Source organism: Phyllosticta citriasiana (genome assembly GCF_038021145.1).
Source record: "Phyllosticta citriasiana strain CBS 120426 chromosome Unknown IWZ02scaffold_1, whole genome shotgun sequence".
In the NCBI taxonomy this organism is placed as follows: Eukaryota; Fungi; Ascomycota; class Dothideomycetes; order Botryosphaeriales; family Phyllostictaceae; genus Phyllosticta; species Phyllosticta citriasiana.
In genome coordinates, this window is record NW_027117278.1 from 2,125,276 (window position 1) to 2,140,323 (window position 15,048).

The window sequence follows — 15,048 nt, forward strand, 5'->3', positions numbered from 1 at the left end:
CATTTACATCAGCTGAGCCTCCATTGACCTCGGGCAGCATTGGCTTGTCCAAAGCAGTGACTCATGCAGAGCGCCATGGCTCGGCTTTCCGTCTGCACCCGCACGTCGGGAACGAGGCCCTGCGTCTTCATCTGTGTAGCCCCTCTGCAGATGAACCACGAAAACACAATTCTGGACTGTTGAACTGATAACTGCCTGCCTTGAGCCTAAGCATAACGGCAAATAGATATTAGAATGTGACGTCTGTGGAACCATGCCCAAGCCCTTCGTAATCATGACGATGCGAATGTCGACTCCTTCCTGCCTGCTGAGCGTGCCGTGCCCGAGGACTTCCGTTGTGCCAAAAACGCCAAAAGGTAATCAAAATCCGTCCCATCATGCTGCCTGTACGGTGCCTGCCGCTATCAATGGCAATCAAAATATTGCGCCTCTCCAAACTCCAATGCCACTTCAAAATGCCTCAGTTTGATTCTTCTGGGATCCCGCCATTTGGAGTTTGAGCAGGCCGAGGTAGAGGGCCCAGCTCAGAGCCATGTCCACTCTGCCCTCTCTTCCGGCCTGGGACAGGAATGTGGAATGAAGAAGACCTGCTGGTGGAAACGAGGCTCTCGGATGAATCGCCGAATCTGGAGAAGAACCCCTTCTTTTTGGGCTTCGGGTCGTCGTTTAGTCCCACATCTTCGAACCCCTCATCGGCAGTCGACAGCGGTCGCTCGAAGCGACGCTCGTTCAATGAAGAGCGCGGCAGGCGTGCTGCCCTCGAGTCAAGACTCTGACGGGGCCGAATGTCCAAGTTGTCGACAACGGGAGACCGGGCGGAAATATCCTAGACACTATGAGTACAAGATGTTTGTGCAGCGAAGCTCTTGTTCGCGTACAAAGGATCGCCGGTACGAGTCGAATGACTCTCGCGAGATGCTAAAAGGCTCGTTTTCAGTCAAAGCCTTGCGGTGGTTCAAGGATGACGTTGACGATTTGGTAGACCAGAAGCTGGTCTTCTTCTCTGGCGGCGACGGCTGCGAAATTGGTGTTAGCAGGAAATTGCGCTGGATCGCCATGGCGCATGTCTCGTACCGGAAGATAGACGCCGCTGTCATTGATTTCTACGACATGGTCAGATGTTGCGCCAGAGGACAGGAAGGGACTACATACCACTTAGTTTGTACTCTGCTGGTTCCTTGATATCAATGGGTTTGACGCCAACGGCCTTTTCGTGCTGGAAACCGGTAGCGGCGCCGTTGGGGCGCTGGTTCTCGTCGGCGACGTCGAGAGAACCGGGCGTTCTCCTGAATGGGTTTCGGATGGGCATTGTTGCAAAGGATATTCAATGCAAGCGGGGTGAAGATGGATGGGATTGAAACAGAACGCGCCAGGTAAAAGTGTGCAGATAAAGTCGGGCGCACGGTAGAGGCCGGACGTGGTGGATAAAGGAAGACAGGAAGCGGACGTTTCGGGGGGCAGTGCTGGCGGCAGCCCAGTACAGGTGCAGTGGGTGCAGGGTGCAGGGCGGGCTGGGGCAATGAGCGAGCGGAAGGAAGAGGAGAGGGCGCGGGCATCCATTCAGCAAGACCGACCGGCCACCGCCTCGACGGACGACGAGTTACCACTCATCACACCTCACAGTCCGTCCGAGCAGTTGTGGATAATCAGGCAAGGAGCGCGAGAGGATCGACAGGGCTTTCCTGGCCCCACCCCCGTCGTCGACGACCGGACGACCTGACGACCTGACGAAGAAACTTTTGACTTGCCGCGCCGGCCCGCTGCCACTTGACTGCCGCCGCTATTCGGGACCCTTTGGATGCGAAACCGACAAGCCAACAGCCCGAGGCCCGTTGCGCCGTCATTCAGGACATGTTGCTTCCGAGCCGACAGCATTCCACGGCCGCGGCCGCAACCAAGGTTGGCAGACGTCATCGCCACACAAAGACACATCGGTCGACCATTGCACGTTGTTTGCGTGGGATAATGTCGTTGCATGCCCCGACTCGGCGCCCCCACTGGCGTCCTCTGCATGTTTAGCAGCAAAACCTGTGGACTCGTGTGTTCGACAGCAGGCCTGTATACGTCGCATGTCTCGCATTCAAGACCCAGGGAACCTTGTCTCTCTCTTGAAAAGCAAGGCATGGGGGGCAACGGCAAAATCTTCGACGACGGCAGCATTCCTGCGAATACCTCATGTGGACTGCAAGGTACCCGACTGCAAGAGACTGAGACTGGAACGTGCACCTCCTTGCTGGGTGTCGAGGGCGAGAGGGATCGATCAGAGGAAGCCGAAAACGGATTGGGGGGGGGTTACCGACGCTGGGCCTCAGCAGGACAATTTCATTGTGCGCCTCGTTCTTTCTGGGCTCAAGCAACTACTCCACGTTCGGGATTCTCGGGAGTACCTCTTGGACTCGGGCCCAAATGGAATAAGGCTGAGGGACACAGTGTGTGTGTCTTTGCTGCAAGTAAGCTGCCTAACCGATCGACGCATCATGGCACTGCAGACGTGGTGATGAGATGGGCGGGCATGGCTCGACACTCGCCCGGGAAAAAGATGAGTCGTCGAGGCGGCAGGCAAGTCGAGACGTGAAGCGGGACGCTGGTGATAATTAGAGTGTTCTGGAGGGCTTCCAGCCATCGGGAAGTTCTGGTAGTTAGCTGATGGGCCCGACAATAAAGCAACGGTATTTCGGGAGTATTTGTAGCACTCGGCGCTGACGCGAGGCAGAATACGGCAAGGCATGAGCCGCAGCGCGAGCGCGAGGACCAAGTTTGGCAGCTGGAGAGGGCAAAGGAAGGAAAGGTCCGCAATGGAACCACGACTGCATGCGGCCATGTCGCTTGAAGATGGCGCACATGGTCGCGGTCGGGGGATCAGGGCCACATTGGGTCAGGCACCTCATCGCAGGCAGACCTGAGAGAGTGGTGTCGTCCTAAAATTAGAGGGCTGCATGGCACATCATCTGGCATCGCGCAGCGCAGGGCGGTGGGGTCAAAGTAGACAGAGTCGAAGACATTCTCCAGGCGCAGAGGCCAACAGAGACAGAGACGAGACGCAGATCATCTCAATCAAACAAGGGCCCAGCCCCAGTCGCACACCAAGAGACGGACGTCCCACGACATGGCAACACCTTCAGCGCCTCTTGGACCTAACCACACGCCTCCAGCGGCCGCGGCGCGCGCTCCCTCGTGCTCGATTGTCTGCTTTGATTGTTCCGGGACCCGCTGTCGCATGTATTGGACGGTGCTGCAGCAATCCCGATCCAGGACTTCGTGTGCGTGATTACGGCGTTTATTCTGCTGTACCGCCAGTCCGACGCGCCCTCTCCTGGCGCCAGGTCGTAATTTTGCAGCCCATGCATGCAACCGAACAGGAGAGAGACACGTTAACGTCTCTTTTGATTGATTGCCACCAAGGCCATGCCCGTCCCTCTTTCACCTTCCTGCCTGCCTGCCTGCCTGCCTGTCTGCCTGTCTGCTTGCTTGCTCTGCACGTCATCCTCACCCTCCCTTCCCTCCCTCTCTCCCCCCAGTCCCTTTTTTGCCTCCCGTCCCCTTCTGGCCCTGGTGCTTCCTCTCTGGTCTGGTCTGCTCTGCTCTGGTCTGGTAACCGACGGCCTGGCCCTTAACCTCTCCGTCTGCGCCGCTTTTTCAGCCTCAATCCTTTAGTTCCTGTTCCTGGTCCACCCAGTGCGTCCTGCCAAGCGCTTTACGAGCCAGCCCCGGGTGGCTTGCTTTCCAGAAGCTCTTGCCTTAAGAGGCCGCGGGTCAAGCACGTTTTTGCTGCCAAGCCCAATCCCAAACCTCTCGCCGCCCCAATATCAGGTCGTCGCCTCTTCCATTCTGCCTGCGTCGGCTGCCCTGCCAGTCCTTTTAGCCCCCCCACACCCGCAGTACTTCATTTAGCCTCCTCTTCCACTCTCGTTTCTCTAGCCTCCTAGCCGCCTAACCTCTTACCCTCCTCTTCATTCACTCCCGCTTCTCCCGATCACCTTTTCACTGAGCGTGATCGCTCAACTCCAAATCCAGCCATGGGCAAAGCCTTTTTCGCAGGTTGGGCCTTGTGGCAGCAAATGACCTTTGTGAGTCGCGGCCCTTCCCGTGCGTGGTACCCGTTCCGTCTGCTAACACTGTTCTCTGCTAGGTCCTTGCCGCCGCAATTGTACGACCTCTTCGGCTTCTGGCATTCCGATCACGGCCGCTAACCTCGATAGGTCCTCACCATCTCTGCTGGCTATGTCAAGGTGGCATATACCTATCGCAAGATGAAGAAGCTCACCGCCGCAGCTCCCGGCGGCAGGGCCCAGCAAGAACCGCAAATGGTCGAATCGGGGATGCGTGGGAAAAAGGAGGACGAAATCCCATTTGGAATCAGGGCCATCCAGAGCGGTATCGAGATCGAGGGTGTGTGGATTTCGGGGGCCAATACGCCTGCCAACAGGAGCCCAACCAACTCCGTTTTCGAAAAGCAGCAGCCCGAGCCGCCTGTTGTCAACATCAGATCCATCTCTTACGAAATTCCCCACTCTGCCGGCCCTTCGAGCGTTGCCTCCTCTTCGCGCCCGTCGGCTTTTGACCGCGCCGTGTCTGCCGAACGTCTGCCCAACGACTATCCACGGGATACTTCGCCTCCTGATTCGATCGGTGCGGGAAAGGCGCGCCAGCACCGTCCGCCTCCAACGGCGTATTCGCGGTACAGCGCCACTGTCTTGAAAAATGAGGGAGACACCTATGACACGAGGTCGACTGCAAGCGAGCGTGGTGGTGAGTTGAAACAACGGCGCGGGATGACTTGGCAGCTTACTGATGAGCTTATTTTGAAGACATCGATCAACCTCGCGCGTCAACGGCAACCTTTGACCATTACCGTCACCAACAGAGCTACACCGACGATAGCTACCTGAGCACTTCTCCTGAGACTATTCGGACATCACCAAACCCAAAAGACCCTCGTGCCGACCTTCGCCTGCTGCAAAGCCACCGCATGTCCCACGTTGCTGAGACAGGCTCCCTCGCACGTCGCGAGCGCCGAAAGACGAGCCAGTCTGGGTACAGCAACTACTCGATTGACGTCTCCCACATCCGCTATCCCTCTTCGTCTGGCCCGCCATCTCTGCCTTCGGTTGACTCGGAGCCGCTGCCTCCTCTTCCTGCTGGGTACGATGCGGCAAACCCGTTCATGTCGCCGTCGGAACTCAACCTTGCCAGCCCTAGCCGCGACAGCCACCCCGAAAACGCCACTGTGCAGGGTCAGCCGCTCCTTGAGTCTTACCAACCCCGTCGGCCAAACCTTGACGATGACGACGAAGACATGGACGCTGATGCTCACGACGCCCAGCAAAGCTCACAAGTCCTGCGCAAAGTGAACTCAGGCTTTGAGATTCTCAAGCCTGGCACTTTCCCCCAAGTGCCCCAGCACGAGGCGGCGCCGCAACCAAAAAAGCTGCAAAAGAAGCGGCAAGGCTCGACCAGCTCACGAACATCCAACTTCATTGAGCAGGTTTAATGAATGAAATGTCTAGACTTTCTCCCTTCCGCAGGGGTTGCGCTCCCCCTTACGACTCTTGCAAATAATCTCTATTATCTGTCTTTTTGGCTGCTGCAAATTTTCATGTTGGGTGCCGGTCGGCTTGTTGGTGCTTTTTTACTCTTTCTCAGTGAACTGCTGCGCTCCCCCTCCCCTCCCCCCTCCCCCCCCCCCCCCCCCCTCCTCCTCGCTTCCTTCTCTTTCGAACCAAAAAAAAAAAAAAAAAAAAAATTTAAAAAACTTCACCACTTGGACTCGGTGTTTGTCAACGACGAGCCACAGCCCCACAAATGCATATACATACATATAAAGGACCACTCTCGAAAAGAATGGCTCGCTCCAGTTCAAACGGCGGAGCTACGTACCACAAACATCATCATCAGCAGCAGCACTAGCAGCGGGTAGCAGCATCACGAACCGGCGTTTGCACGACACCACATTGATTCATTGACATGGCGTTTGTCTTGATTTTTTTTTTCCTTTTCTTTTTTTTTTTTCGTCTTCGGTTTTGCGTCTTTGGGTCCGGATTACTTGTTTGCGAATAGAAGGAGGGAGGGAGGGCGACGACGGGATGCGCGGCACATAAAACTCTTCAATGACGGAAAGTGGATGAGGAGTGGTTGGTTTGGGTCGATCGTGTCTCATGTACGCACGTTGAAAATGCGAACTTTGAACTGTATCCATCTGGCGAGCGGGAAGGTGATGAAGTGATTTGGTGACCGTTTGGTGAAGCGGCTACTTTGACGACGGGTCTGGCGCCGTGACGAGTTGAGCCGCTACTTTGCCTGCTTTACCTACTCTTGCTTGTAGACTTGGTTCGTTCTAGGTGGCTACTTTCTCGTCTCCACTTGTACTGTACATACCATGTGTAGGTAAGGTACTCAAAGTACCGTAGTCGACCACCACTTGGCCGATATATCCCATCTTGAACCACTTCCTCTACTCCCTCAGCAAGAGCACCTCGTTCACCGCTCCATCCCCTCTCCAACAAAAACAACAACACCCTAAACAGATCACCATCACATCAACAGATCGCCGCTCAACAACAACAACAACGACGACGACGACGACGACGAGAAAAACGACATTAAAGGGCGAGCTAGTGCAGCCACCCACCACGACACGACAGAGCGAGCTGAGCCCCACACAGCTGAAGGAGCGAGGGAAGGATGGAAGGAGTAGGCGGGGTAGCGGCGGCGGCGGCGGCGGCGCGGCTGATGAATCGAGCGAAGAGGGAAGAGGGGAGAGCGAAAAGGGTGGATCGGTCTGGTGCGCCACTGACCTGGCTACATATATACTTAGGTACCGACCTATATAGGTGCTTGGGTGCTTGGTACAAGGAGGGCTGTATTTCATCTAGGCAGTCTCTTGGCTGGCAATAAAAGGTAAACAAAATGAAACAACTCCAACGACCACACTTCGTCAACCACCCAAGAGGGGAAAAAAAGAAAATAGACATCGACATCGGCCCCGGCCAGGTATGTACTGTCGAACAGCAGAGGAAGAAAGGCTCGGGCTGCTGGACCTCAAAGTCGATGTAAATGGCGTAATGGAGAAGAGGCAATGTTAAAAAATTGAGAAAAGAAAGGGAAAAAAAAGATAACTGGATTCGCGGACATCAGGCGTGGCCAGGTTGGGATAGAATAGGAATGAATTCGAACTCGGGCGCCCGAGTACATTCACGTGTTGCTTTAGCACACGCAGACAAGCACTTCATCGTGAAGCAGCTTCGGCACTGGACTCCGGAAAAGCGACAGGATGAAGCATGGCGGAGAAAGGTGGAGGAGTGGTAGATGTTAGGGTGACGGTGATGGAACTTCTTTTGTCCCCAAAGGCCAAGGTGCTTTTACTTGGTGTGGTTTTAGAGATGGGCTCGCCTGATTGCCTGTGGTTTGTTGGGTTCCGTGCTATTTACTAATTACTTTACTGATTGATGAAGTCTTGCTTCTTTTTACTGTTGGTGACGCACGGTTTGAATGACGAAAAGATCGACGGATTGCGGAACAAGAGACGCGGAAAGTCTGTTGTATGCATGTGACTTTGTTCAAAGAAAGATACGCATAAATTAGAAATGCAAACCAATGTTTCGATGACGCAAGGAAGGGAAAACTTGGGGGGGGGTTCTTTGATATGCATGCAGAGTGTAGGCTAAAGAGAGAGAAATGGTTGCTGTGCTGTCTGGAACAGGGGTTCTGGAGGGTCCAGGGGAGAGGAATGAAAATGTAGAAGCTAGGCTCAGTGGGGCAAAAGAAAAGAAAAGGGGTACTCTGCTCTTTCCAAATGCCCAAAAGAAACTGTACAATTCGGACTTTTCGTACCAATTGACTTTCTCTTGCGCCCACCAGACATTGCGTCGCTCATCTCTTGCCCCCTCGGCACCAACCTCACTCGCACCTACAATCAAGCCACAACCTCAACCCTCAACCGCCCAAGCCAAATCAGCATCGCAGCCACCGCGATGGCAACGATCAAGCCCATCAGGACGCCCTCCCACTGCGCATAAACAGCGCGCCGCGCTTTCGCCTTGAAGTCGGCGAGGCCGACCCACTCGCCCTTGGCGGCGCGCGCCGTGCGCAGTCCGGGGCAGCCGTCCAGGCTGCGGACGTTGTTCTGCATATGGTAGTCGAGCAAGGCATTGGGCGACCTGGCGGCGAGCTTGCGGGCATAGCTGCCCAGCGTCTGCCGGTCCGTAAAAGCTTGCTGGTGTGGGGGCCGTTGCGATTGGGCTTCTGGATCTGCTGTATTACTCGGCGGGGACGAGGGACGTGGCGGCGCGTTGGTGGTGGTGGTGGTGGTGGTGGTTGTGTCGCTGAGGTTGTTGGCGAAGGGGACGCCGTAACCGCACGAGGTTTGCACCTGGGGGTTGGGGAGGGTGCATTAGTTGGTGGGGGGGGGAAAAGTATGAAGGTAGACAAGGAAAATCCCCCAAAAGACGGACCGCGGCGGCAGGGGTGCTTGTGACGCCTATTTGTGCTTTTTTGTGCTTTGTCCACTTTTAATTGACCAATGGTGGGGCGGCCGACGACGACATGTAGTCACTCACCTTGAACACATCCAGCACGATGACGGCTCTGCACGCTTCCACGCCGTGCTTGATGCCAGTCCGCTTCAACCACGCTTCAAAGTTGTCCGCGCTGGGGCCCCTTTCAATCACCCGCCCAGTGCAATACAGGCGCATGATGCGCGGCACCTTGCCAAAGCTGCAGGTCATGAGCGTCACGCGGCCATTTTCGTAAATGTGCGATATGGTCTCGCAGCCGGAGCCCGTCGCATCCAGGTACGCTACTTGGTTCGGGCCCAGCACGGCCAGCGACTGCGAGGGGAGACCCTTGGGCGAGACGTTGATGTGTGTTCCCGTCAGTGGCGCCGATGCGACGTAGAACAAGGGTTGCGAAAGCAGCCAGTCTTTGAAGTCATCGCTGATGGAGGGGTAGTAGTTCGGCATGCTGGCGGACGACAAAAAATAGCAATAACGGTAATTGAAAGTTCAAGTAGATTGGACCGATTGGACCGGGGAGGGGGGGAGGGGAACAAGGTTATCTGGAGCGGAGGAGGACAGTGGTAACTCAAGAATGGGGGGGGGGGGGGCCCAGTTGACAAGGACTCTAGTCAGCGCCTATGTTCGGGGGATGTTAGTACGGTAGACCAAATGCTTGCGCGGGCCGAATTCCTGCAGATTGACTCCAAGCCGTTATGTTGGTACTAAGTTAGCGAACAACGGATGCGAAGATGAAAGACTGCTAGACAATGCTGGTGTCTCGACCAGATGATTGACCGAAACCCCGCGTTTGCACGAATCGCGTAGTCTCCATCACTAAGACCATCAAGGTAGACGATGGTACATTGGGAACAGAATAGGTAGGTAGCTGGTCGGGTCAGCAGTTGATCTACAGTAGCCGCGTCGCAAAACGAGGACCAGGATGCACGATGGATTTTCTACGAGTTTGCAGGTGGGAAGCGAGGGCGTACCTAGCGAAGGCGGCAGAGACGGTGGAGGCGCTGCAGTTGCAGGGGACAAGGAAGGATCGCCGGGCTGATGACGACCACGGTCCGTGGCTCACCTGCTCAGTCAACCGCATCGCCCATTGAACATGGCAGACTAGGTCGTCAATGGCGGGCGGCATGGATGCATTGGCTCGTCTGGCAGCGCAAAGGCTTAGATGATGTTAGTCAGAGCGGTGGCAGAGCACCTACCAAATAGGACTGACGGGAAGGTCACGTAGGTCGTCTCAATGTCGTCATCTGCATTTTGCATTTCACCCATGTAGGTTGCGTGGCCGTGGTGCTTGATGTCCCAGCGAATAGCATGCTTGTCTCGAATCGCGTGCGTGCAGTTGGCATTGGTGATGAGCCGACCGAGGCAGCGAAGGAGAGGTGAAACTCGAGAATTTGCGAAACAGAGAGGGTTCCTGGGGCGTCGAACTAGCGGCTTGCAATGAGGCTTGTTCTTTTTTTTTCTTTTTTTCTTTTTTTTTTCTTTTTTTTTCTTTACCTTTTTCTTTTTTCTTTTCTTTCTCAGCCCTGTCCAAGTTGGAGCCCAAGCCAACCGCAGCCACAGCTTTTGTAGGTGTCAGTCGTCTTGACATCTCCTAGGGTTCAGTTCAATCCGATGCGAGTCGTTGTGGACCGTCGTCCATGGCTACCTATGGGCCCCTTGCAGTTCAGTCCACCATGTCAGCGGGCACGTTCTTGGACCATTGGAGAATCAAGCGTTGGTGAGCATCCATCATGAAACGGAGCAAACGTGAGCCGGCCACGCGCTCTGAGCGGTGCAACAGTGGCAGAGGGCGCGGGCAGATCTGAGAGGCAGCTGGCCAGCACCGAGTCAGTTCCCAATGTGGTTCGCCTTGGCCACTTTCACCCACACCAACTTCCTCTCTCTCTCTCTCTCTCCCCCTCTCCCTCTCTCTTTCTCGCTCTCTCTCGCTCTGTTTGCTCTGCCCAACCTAACCCCGCCGCTGCGACGCAACCCTCGCTCACCTCACCTCACCTCACCTCACCCCCGACCCCCTGTCCCTCGCCCCGTCTCCCAAGGTACACACTTTCCCCGTCGAGCCTTATCGGCTGTCTCGGCGCGCCCTGGCACCCGTGCGCTGCGCAGCCATCGCTCCAAGGAAAGCCAACTTCTTCACTCCTTCAACCCTCCACTCCCCCCCCCCCAAAAAAAACCACAGCACGTCAGCCAACCAATCCAGCCACGAGCCCGTCAAGTCTGACCAATGTACGCTCCATGTCCTCCGTTCCTCCTGCTTCGGATAATACCTCACCTTCCATCCCGGTGAGGTCCAACACAAATTCCCGGGACCGCCACCATGTCTCGCCGCCGCCCTCTCCGTCGCCCACCTGCGACCACGACGCTGTCGTGAACCCCAAGAAGCTCTCGCAAACGGGCCGCTCCAGCACGGCCCCGCTGTCTCTTGAGGCCCTGTATCCCTCCGCTGGCCCTCAGCTCTCGGAGCGAGACAGCATCTTTGCAACAAACTACGTTACCACCGACAGTCCTGCCGACTCGCCGAATTTGCAGCCATCTAGTCCCCAGCCTTCTTCTCCTCAAGATCAATCTTCCTCGGAAGACATGGCAGAGGTTTCCCACTTTAGGAAGCTCGTCGATCCTCCTCTCCTCCGCCAACCTCACCACCTTTACACCCCTTCACGTCCTTCCGCGGCTACGCCAATCGATTGCGCCGCCTTTGCAGACGAGCTTCACAAATTCACCCAAAACGCCCAGAGCCCACAGCCCGAGGCACAACGAAGGCAATCAAAAGAGGCCCTGATAAGCAAATTTCTGGACATTGGTCGATTTGCGCCAGTGGCCCAGCAAGACCACTCGACCACTACCAACACTCTTGACAGTCTCAAAAGGACGCGCACTACCTCGCGCGAACACTCTGTAGGGCAAGAGTCTTGGGACAATGATGAGCGGGTTCGGTATCGCTCGTGGCGCGAAGGCAATTCGGCATTGAGCATGTCTGCACATCAGAGTGTAAAAGAAGGCAGCGGCACACGGGTGGACAAGAAGATTGAAGCCACCCTTCCAAAGGCCGAGCCAAGTGCCGCTGCGCGAAGCCGCAAAGCGAGCCACTACTTGGGACTGTTCAAGGAAAATGACGCCGCCCTAGACCAGAAAAAGCGAGAGAAGGATCGTTCTACCACTGATGCTGTCAATGAAGGCCGAGATGTATCGGCCGTCTCTCATGGTGGACACCCACCAACACCAAAGGCCGAGAAGGGCTCCGACTCGGCTAAACTTTTGCCCGTGAGAGAAAGCCGTCTCCCTGAATCTGCTCTTGGATCGCCAAGAAAGACACCGCTTCCAGAGACGCCTCGGAAAACCCAAAAGAATCCTCCGGATGCCGACTTTGCTACGGAAATCCCACCGAACCGCCCAAAGCAAACGCCCCACCCCATACCCATCAATCTGCTGGAGGAGATTCGCAACTATCACAATTTAACGCCAGGTGCTAAAAGAGGATCCTCGTTGTCTCGAAGCTTCCAAGCCACCGGATCGGGACGAGCCAAGGACTCGTTGGCGAAGCCTATTACGGATCCCAGCGGGAAAGAACCTAATGACTACTTTGGCGATGCCAGAAGCTCGCCTGAGGAAAAGGCTCATGCAAGTGACGAGGATGATGAGTCGGAGAAGGAGCACATTTCTTCTGCTCTCTACATCCCCCACCGGCAATTGACACCGACCAAAGCCACACCCCATCAGCTGAGCCCAGCAAGGGACGAGACAGACCTGTCAGAAGACGCTTCCAGAGGCCCCAGCCGGCAGGACAGGGAAGCAACGCCAACTCCGGACGAGGTCCAAATCTCTTTGCAGACGCAAGACGAAGAGCAATACCTCCATGGCGATTTGAAGGGTCCTCCGCAACCACCAGAGGCGGACAAGCCTGAAAGTCTCGTCTCGGAATCGGAACAGTCCGTTTCATACTCTGAATCTGAGTGCGAGTCCTGGGACGAGTCAGTCCGATCGACCCATGGCAACGAAAGCGCGACCGAGGAGTTGGGCACAACTCCAACCCAAGACTCCTACAAGCAAATTGGAACGTCAACGCCCAAACCCCACCACCGTCATCATCACCGACGCCGACCGACTGCTCCACTAGGCGCTGTTGAATTGAAGCCTTATGACCACCAAGTTGGCGGCCACTCGACGGTGTACCGCTTCTCCAGACGTGCCGTGTGTAAGCAATTGAACAACAGGGAGAATGAGTTTTACGAAACAGTGGAACGAAACCACCCCGAGTTGCTGGATTTCTTACCCAGGTAAGGGAACCCTGTCCCTGCGCCAGGGTTGAAAGCTGAAACTCGGGCACAAGACCCCCAGCTGTCCATACTGGTGCCGACCAAGTAATTGATTTTTGGCTGACTGTCTGATTGCAGGTACATTGGAGTGCTGAACGTGACGTATCGGAAAGCGCCAAAGAAGAAAAAGGCAGTCAAAGACTCTACCAAGGAGCAGGAGCCTGAAAAGCATCACAAAAAGGCATTTGAGGCAGTTCAATCTGAACTTGAATCCCCAGTGAAGTCGAATGGTGTATCTGAACATCAACCGCGAGTTGTAAGCCATTCGCAACAGATACTGCCAGTGCCACAAGTGATCTTTGAGAACAATAGGCATATCATTCCAGAAAATCTATTCCACCTGCCTCCACGCCCCAGTGCTCCAAGACCACACACTGGGGATGCCTCTCTCCTTTCTCAGCAGCACCGGCGACATCTAAGCATGGAAGCTGTCCAGAGGTCAGGAAAATCTTCTTCCGAAGCTAGTCGTAGCAGACCCGAGCTGAGGCACAATACCAGCTGGGGCGCCACCACCGTGAATAACAGGCTCCGTGAGCAGGTGCTAAAGGAGGTCTTCACCCCTCCGACAATCCACCATCACTTTCGGCATGATCGGAACCACCACAGCTTGCCTGGTCGGAAACGCGGGCTAAATTCCGCAGACTTGAACGGGGCAAGTCCCTTGGGTCGCAGAGGAAGCGCTGACGTGATGGCAAGGCGTTCCCAGGATGAAGAAAATCCGAGAAAGCAGGTCTTGTTGGCAGAGACGGAACGTCATTTCCCAGAGCACTACGAAGAAGGGCGAGAGAGCAGGTCTCTGGAAAGGTTTCCCTCCCTCCCGCAACTCAAAGGCCTAGACTCGGCCAAGGACGTCGAGGAGACGGCTGTGACTAGCAACAATCAGAGGCCACGGCGACGTCACTCTGGGGGTGGACTTCGACGAAGGCTTTACGAGATCGACAGCAAGACCCGAGGCGATCTCGAGTACCACGAGGAAGACGGCTACGGAGGCGATCGAGAGGAAGACGTCTTTACCATGGACGAGGAGAAATCTGCAGACAATTGCCAAAACGTCGCATTGGTTTCACCGCCGACTAATGGCATCCAAGATCCTAGCAGTCTAGAAATGCTCCCTGCTCCAGTCTCCATCCCCAGCTTTCTGCCCCCTGCGCCAATGGACAGCCCACAGAATCCAAAGCAATCCGTCGTTCAGTCCGACGAACGTGTGCAGCACTTCATTCTACTCGAAGATCTCACTGCCGGCATGTCGAGGCCTTGCGTTCTAGACCTCAAGATGGGCACGCGGCAGTACGGCATCGAGGCCGGCGAGAAAAAGCAACGCTCTCAAAGACGCAAGTGTCAAATGACCACGTCGCGCCAGCTCGGCGTCCGCGTTTGCGGCATGCAAGTCTGGAACGCCAAAACGCAGTCGTTCATTTTTGAGGACAAGTACTTTGGACGCGACTTGAAGGCTGGCAAAGAATTCCAGGATGCTCTCACCCGCTTCTTCTTTGACGGCCACGGCTACACTTGTGCGACCAAGCACATACCGGTAATTCTCGAAAAGATTGCACAGCTTGAGCGCATGATCCGAGGATTGCCGGGTTACAGGTTCTACGCAAGCAGCCTGCTCATGCTTTACGATCACAACGACGTCTCCGATGCTGATGCCAACGGAACGGCGAATGGCACTGACAGCAAAGCTGCAAAGAAGGCAGCCGAGGGAGACAAAAGGTCATCCAAGTCGGAAATCAAGCTCAAGATTGTCGACTTTGCAAACTGTGTTACGGCTGAAGACAAGCTCCCGGAGGACGTGCCTTGTCCACCATCCAACCCAAACGGTGTCGACAGAGGCTATCTCCGAGGCCTGCGGACTTTGCGCATGTACTTTCAGCGCATCTGGCGCGATATGAACCAGGGCAAGGAATATGTGGAGCGTGGCGAGTGTGAAGGTCTCAGCCTTGGCGAAGGCGACCTCGGCCACGGCATGACGGTCGATGGGTGGGACGATGGATTGGTCATGGATGATGACCCGGGCAATGTTAGCGTGTAAGATATCTCTTTTGGTGTTTGCGGTGTTGTGGAACAAGGTGGCTGGGGTCACGGACGGATTCTGGCATTGCGTCAAGGCGTTTTCTCTTGTCGGGCAATACCAAGGCGCTCAGGGCCGAATGCCTCGCTCAAGAGGTCTTTCATCACTCCAAAAAGCGACGAGTCTCAGGGGGTGCGCTTCGTTCTGCACAGGTGTT

At 55.5% G+C, this 15,048-nt stretch overlaps 5 protein-coding genes across 5 annotated transcripts; 3 read left to right on the forward strand and 2 right to left on the reverse strand.

The window, feature by feature from the left end:
- Positions 1-368: 368 nt before the first annotated feature.
- Positions 369-1,414, reverse strand: IWZ02DRAFT_25215 (uncharacterized protein). The gene is made up of 4 exons (XM_066763202.1): positions 1,153-1,414; positions 1,075-1,103; positions 879-1,016; positions 369-826 (listed from the first exon to the last, which is right to left on the reverse strand). The coding sequence occupies exons 1-4, from the start codon at positions 1,307-1,309 to the stop codon at positions 461-463; spliced, it is 690 nt and encodes a 229-aa protein (XP_066627341.1). The 5' UTR covers positions 1,310-1,414; the 3' UTR covers positions 369-460.
- On the forward strand, positions 1,352-2,739 carry IWZ02DRAFT_25262 (uncharacterized protein). The gene is made up of 3 exons (XM_066763205.1): positions 1,352-1,546; positions 1,779-2,669; positions 2,714-2,739. The coding sequence occupies exons 1-2, from the start codon at positions 1,520-1,522 to the stop codon at positions 2,496-2,498; spliced, it is 747 nt and encodes a 248-aa protein (XP_066627342.1). The 5' UTR covers positions 1,352-1,519; the 3' UTR covers positions 2,499-2,669; positions 2,714-2,739.
- A 1,096-nt stretch (positions 2,740-3,835) lies between these two features.
- IWZ02DRAFT_25277 (uncharacterized protein) lies at positions 3,836-5,663 on the forward strand. Its single transcript, XM_066763209.1, has 4 exons — positions 3,836-4,067; positions 4,130-4,147; positions 4,200-4,749; positions 4,809-5,663. The coding sequence occupies exons 1-4, from the start codon at positions 4,017-4,019 to the stop codon at positions 5,489-5,491; spliced, it is 1,302 nt and encodes a 433-aa protein (XP_066627343.1). The 5' UTR covers positions 3,836-4,016; the 3' UTR covers positions 5,492-5,663.
- Positions 5,664-7,912: 2,249 nt separating this feature from the next.
- IWZ02DRAFT_369652 (pyridoxamine phosphate oxidase family protein) lies at positions 7,913-8,957 on the reverse strand (the record flags this gene model as incomplete). The annotated part of the gene is made up of 2 exons (XM_066764450.1): positions 7,913-8,368; positions 8,556-8,957. 2 exons carry the CDS (start codon positions 8,955-8,957, stop codon positions 7,913-7,915), a joined length of 858 nt encoding a protein of 285 aa, XP_066627344.1.
- Positions 8,958-10,742: 1,785 nt separating this feature from the next.
- Positions 10,743-14,852, forward strand: IWZ02DRAFT_429391 (uncharacterized protein; the record flags this gene model as incomplete). The annotated part of the gene is made up of 2 exons (XM_066765984.1): positions 10,743-12,781; positions 12,899-14,852. 2 exons carry the CDS (start codon positions 10,743-10,745, stop codon positions 14,850-14,852), a joined length of 3,993 nt encoding a protein of 1,330 aa, XP_066627345.1.
- Positions 14,853-15,048: the final 196 nt, after the last annotated feature.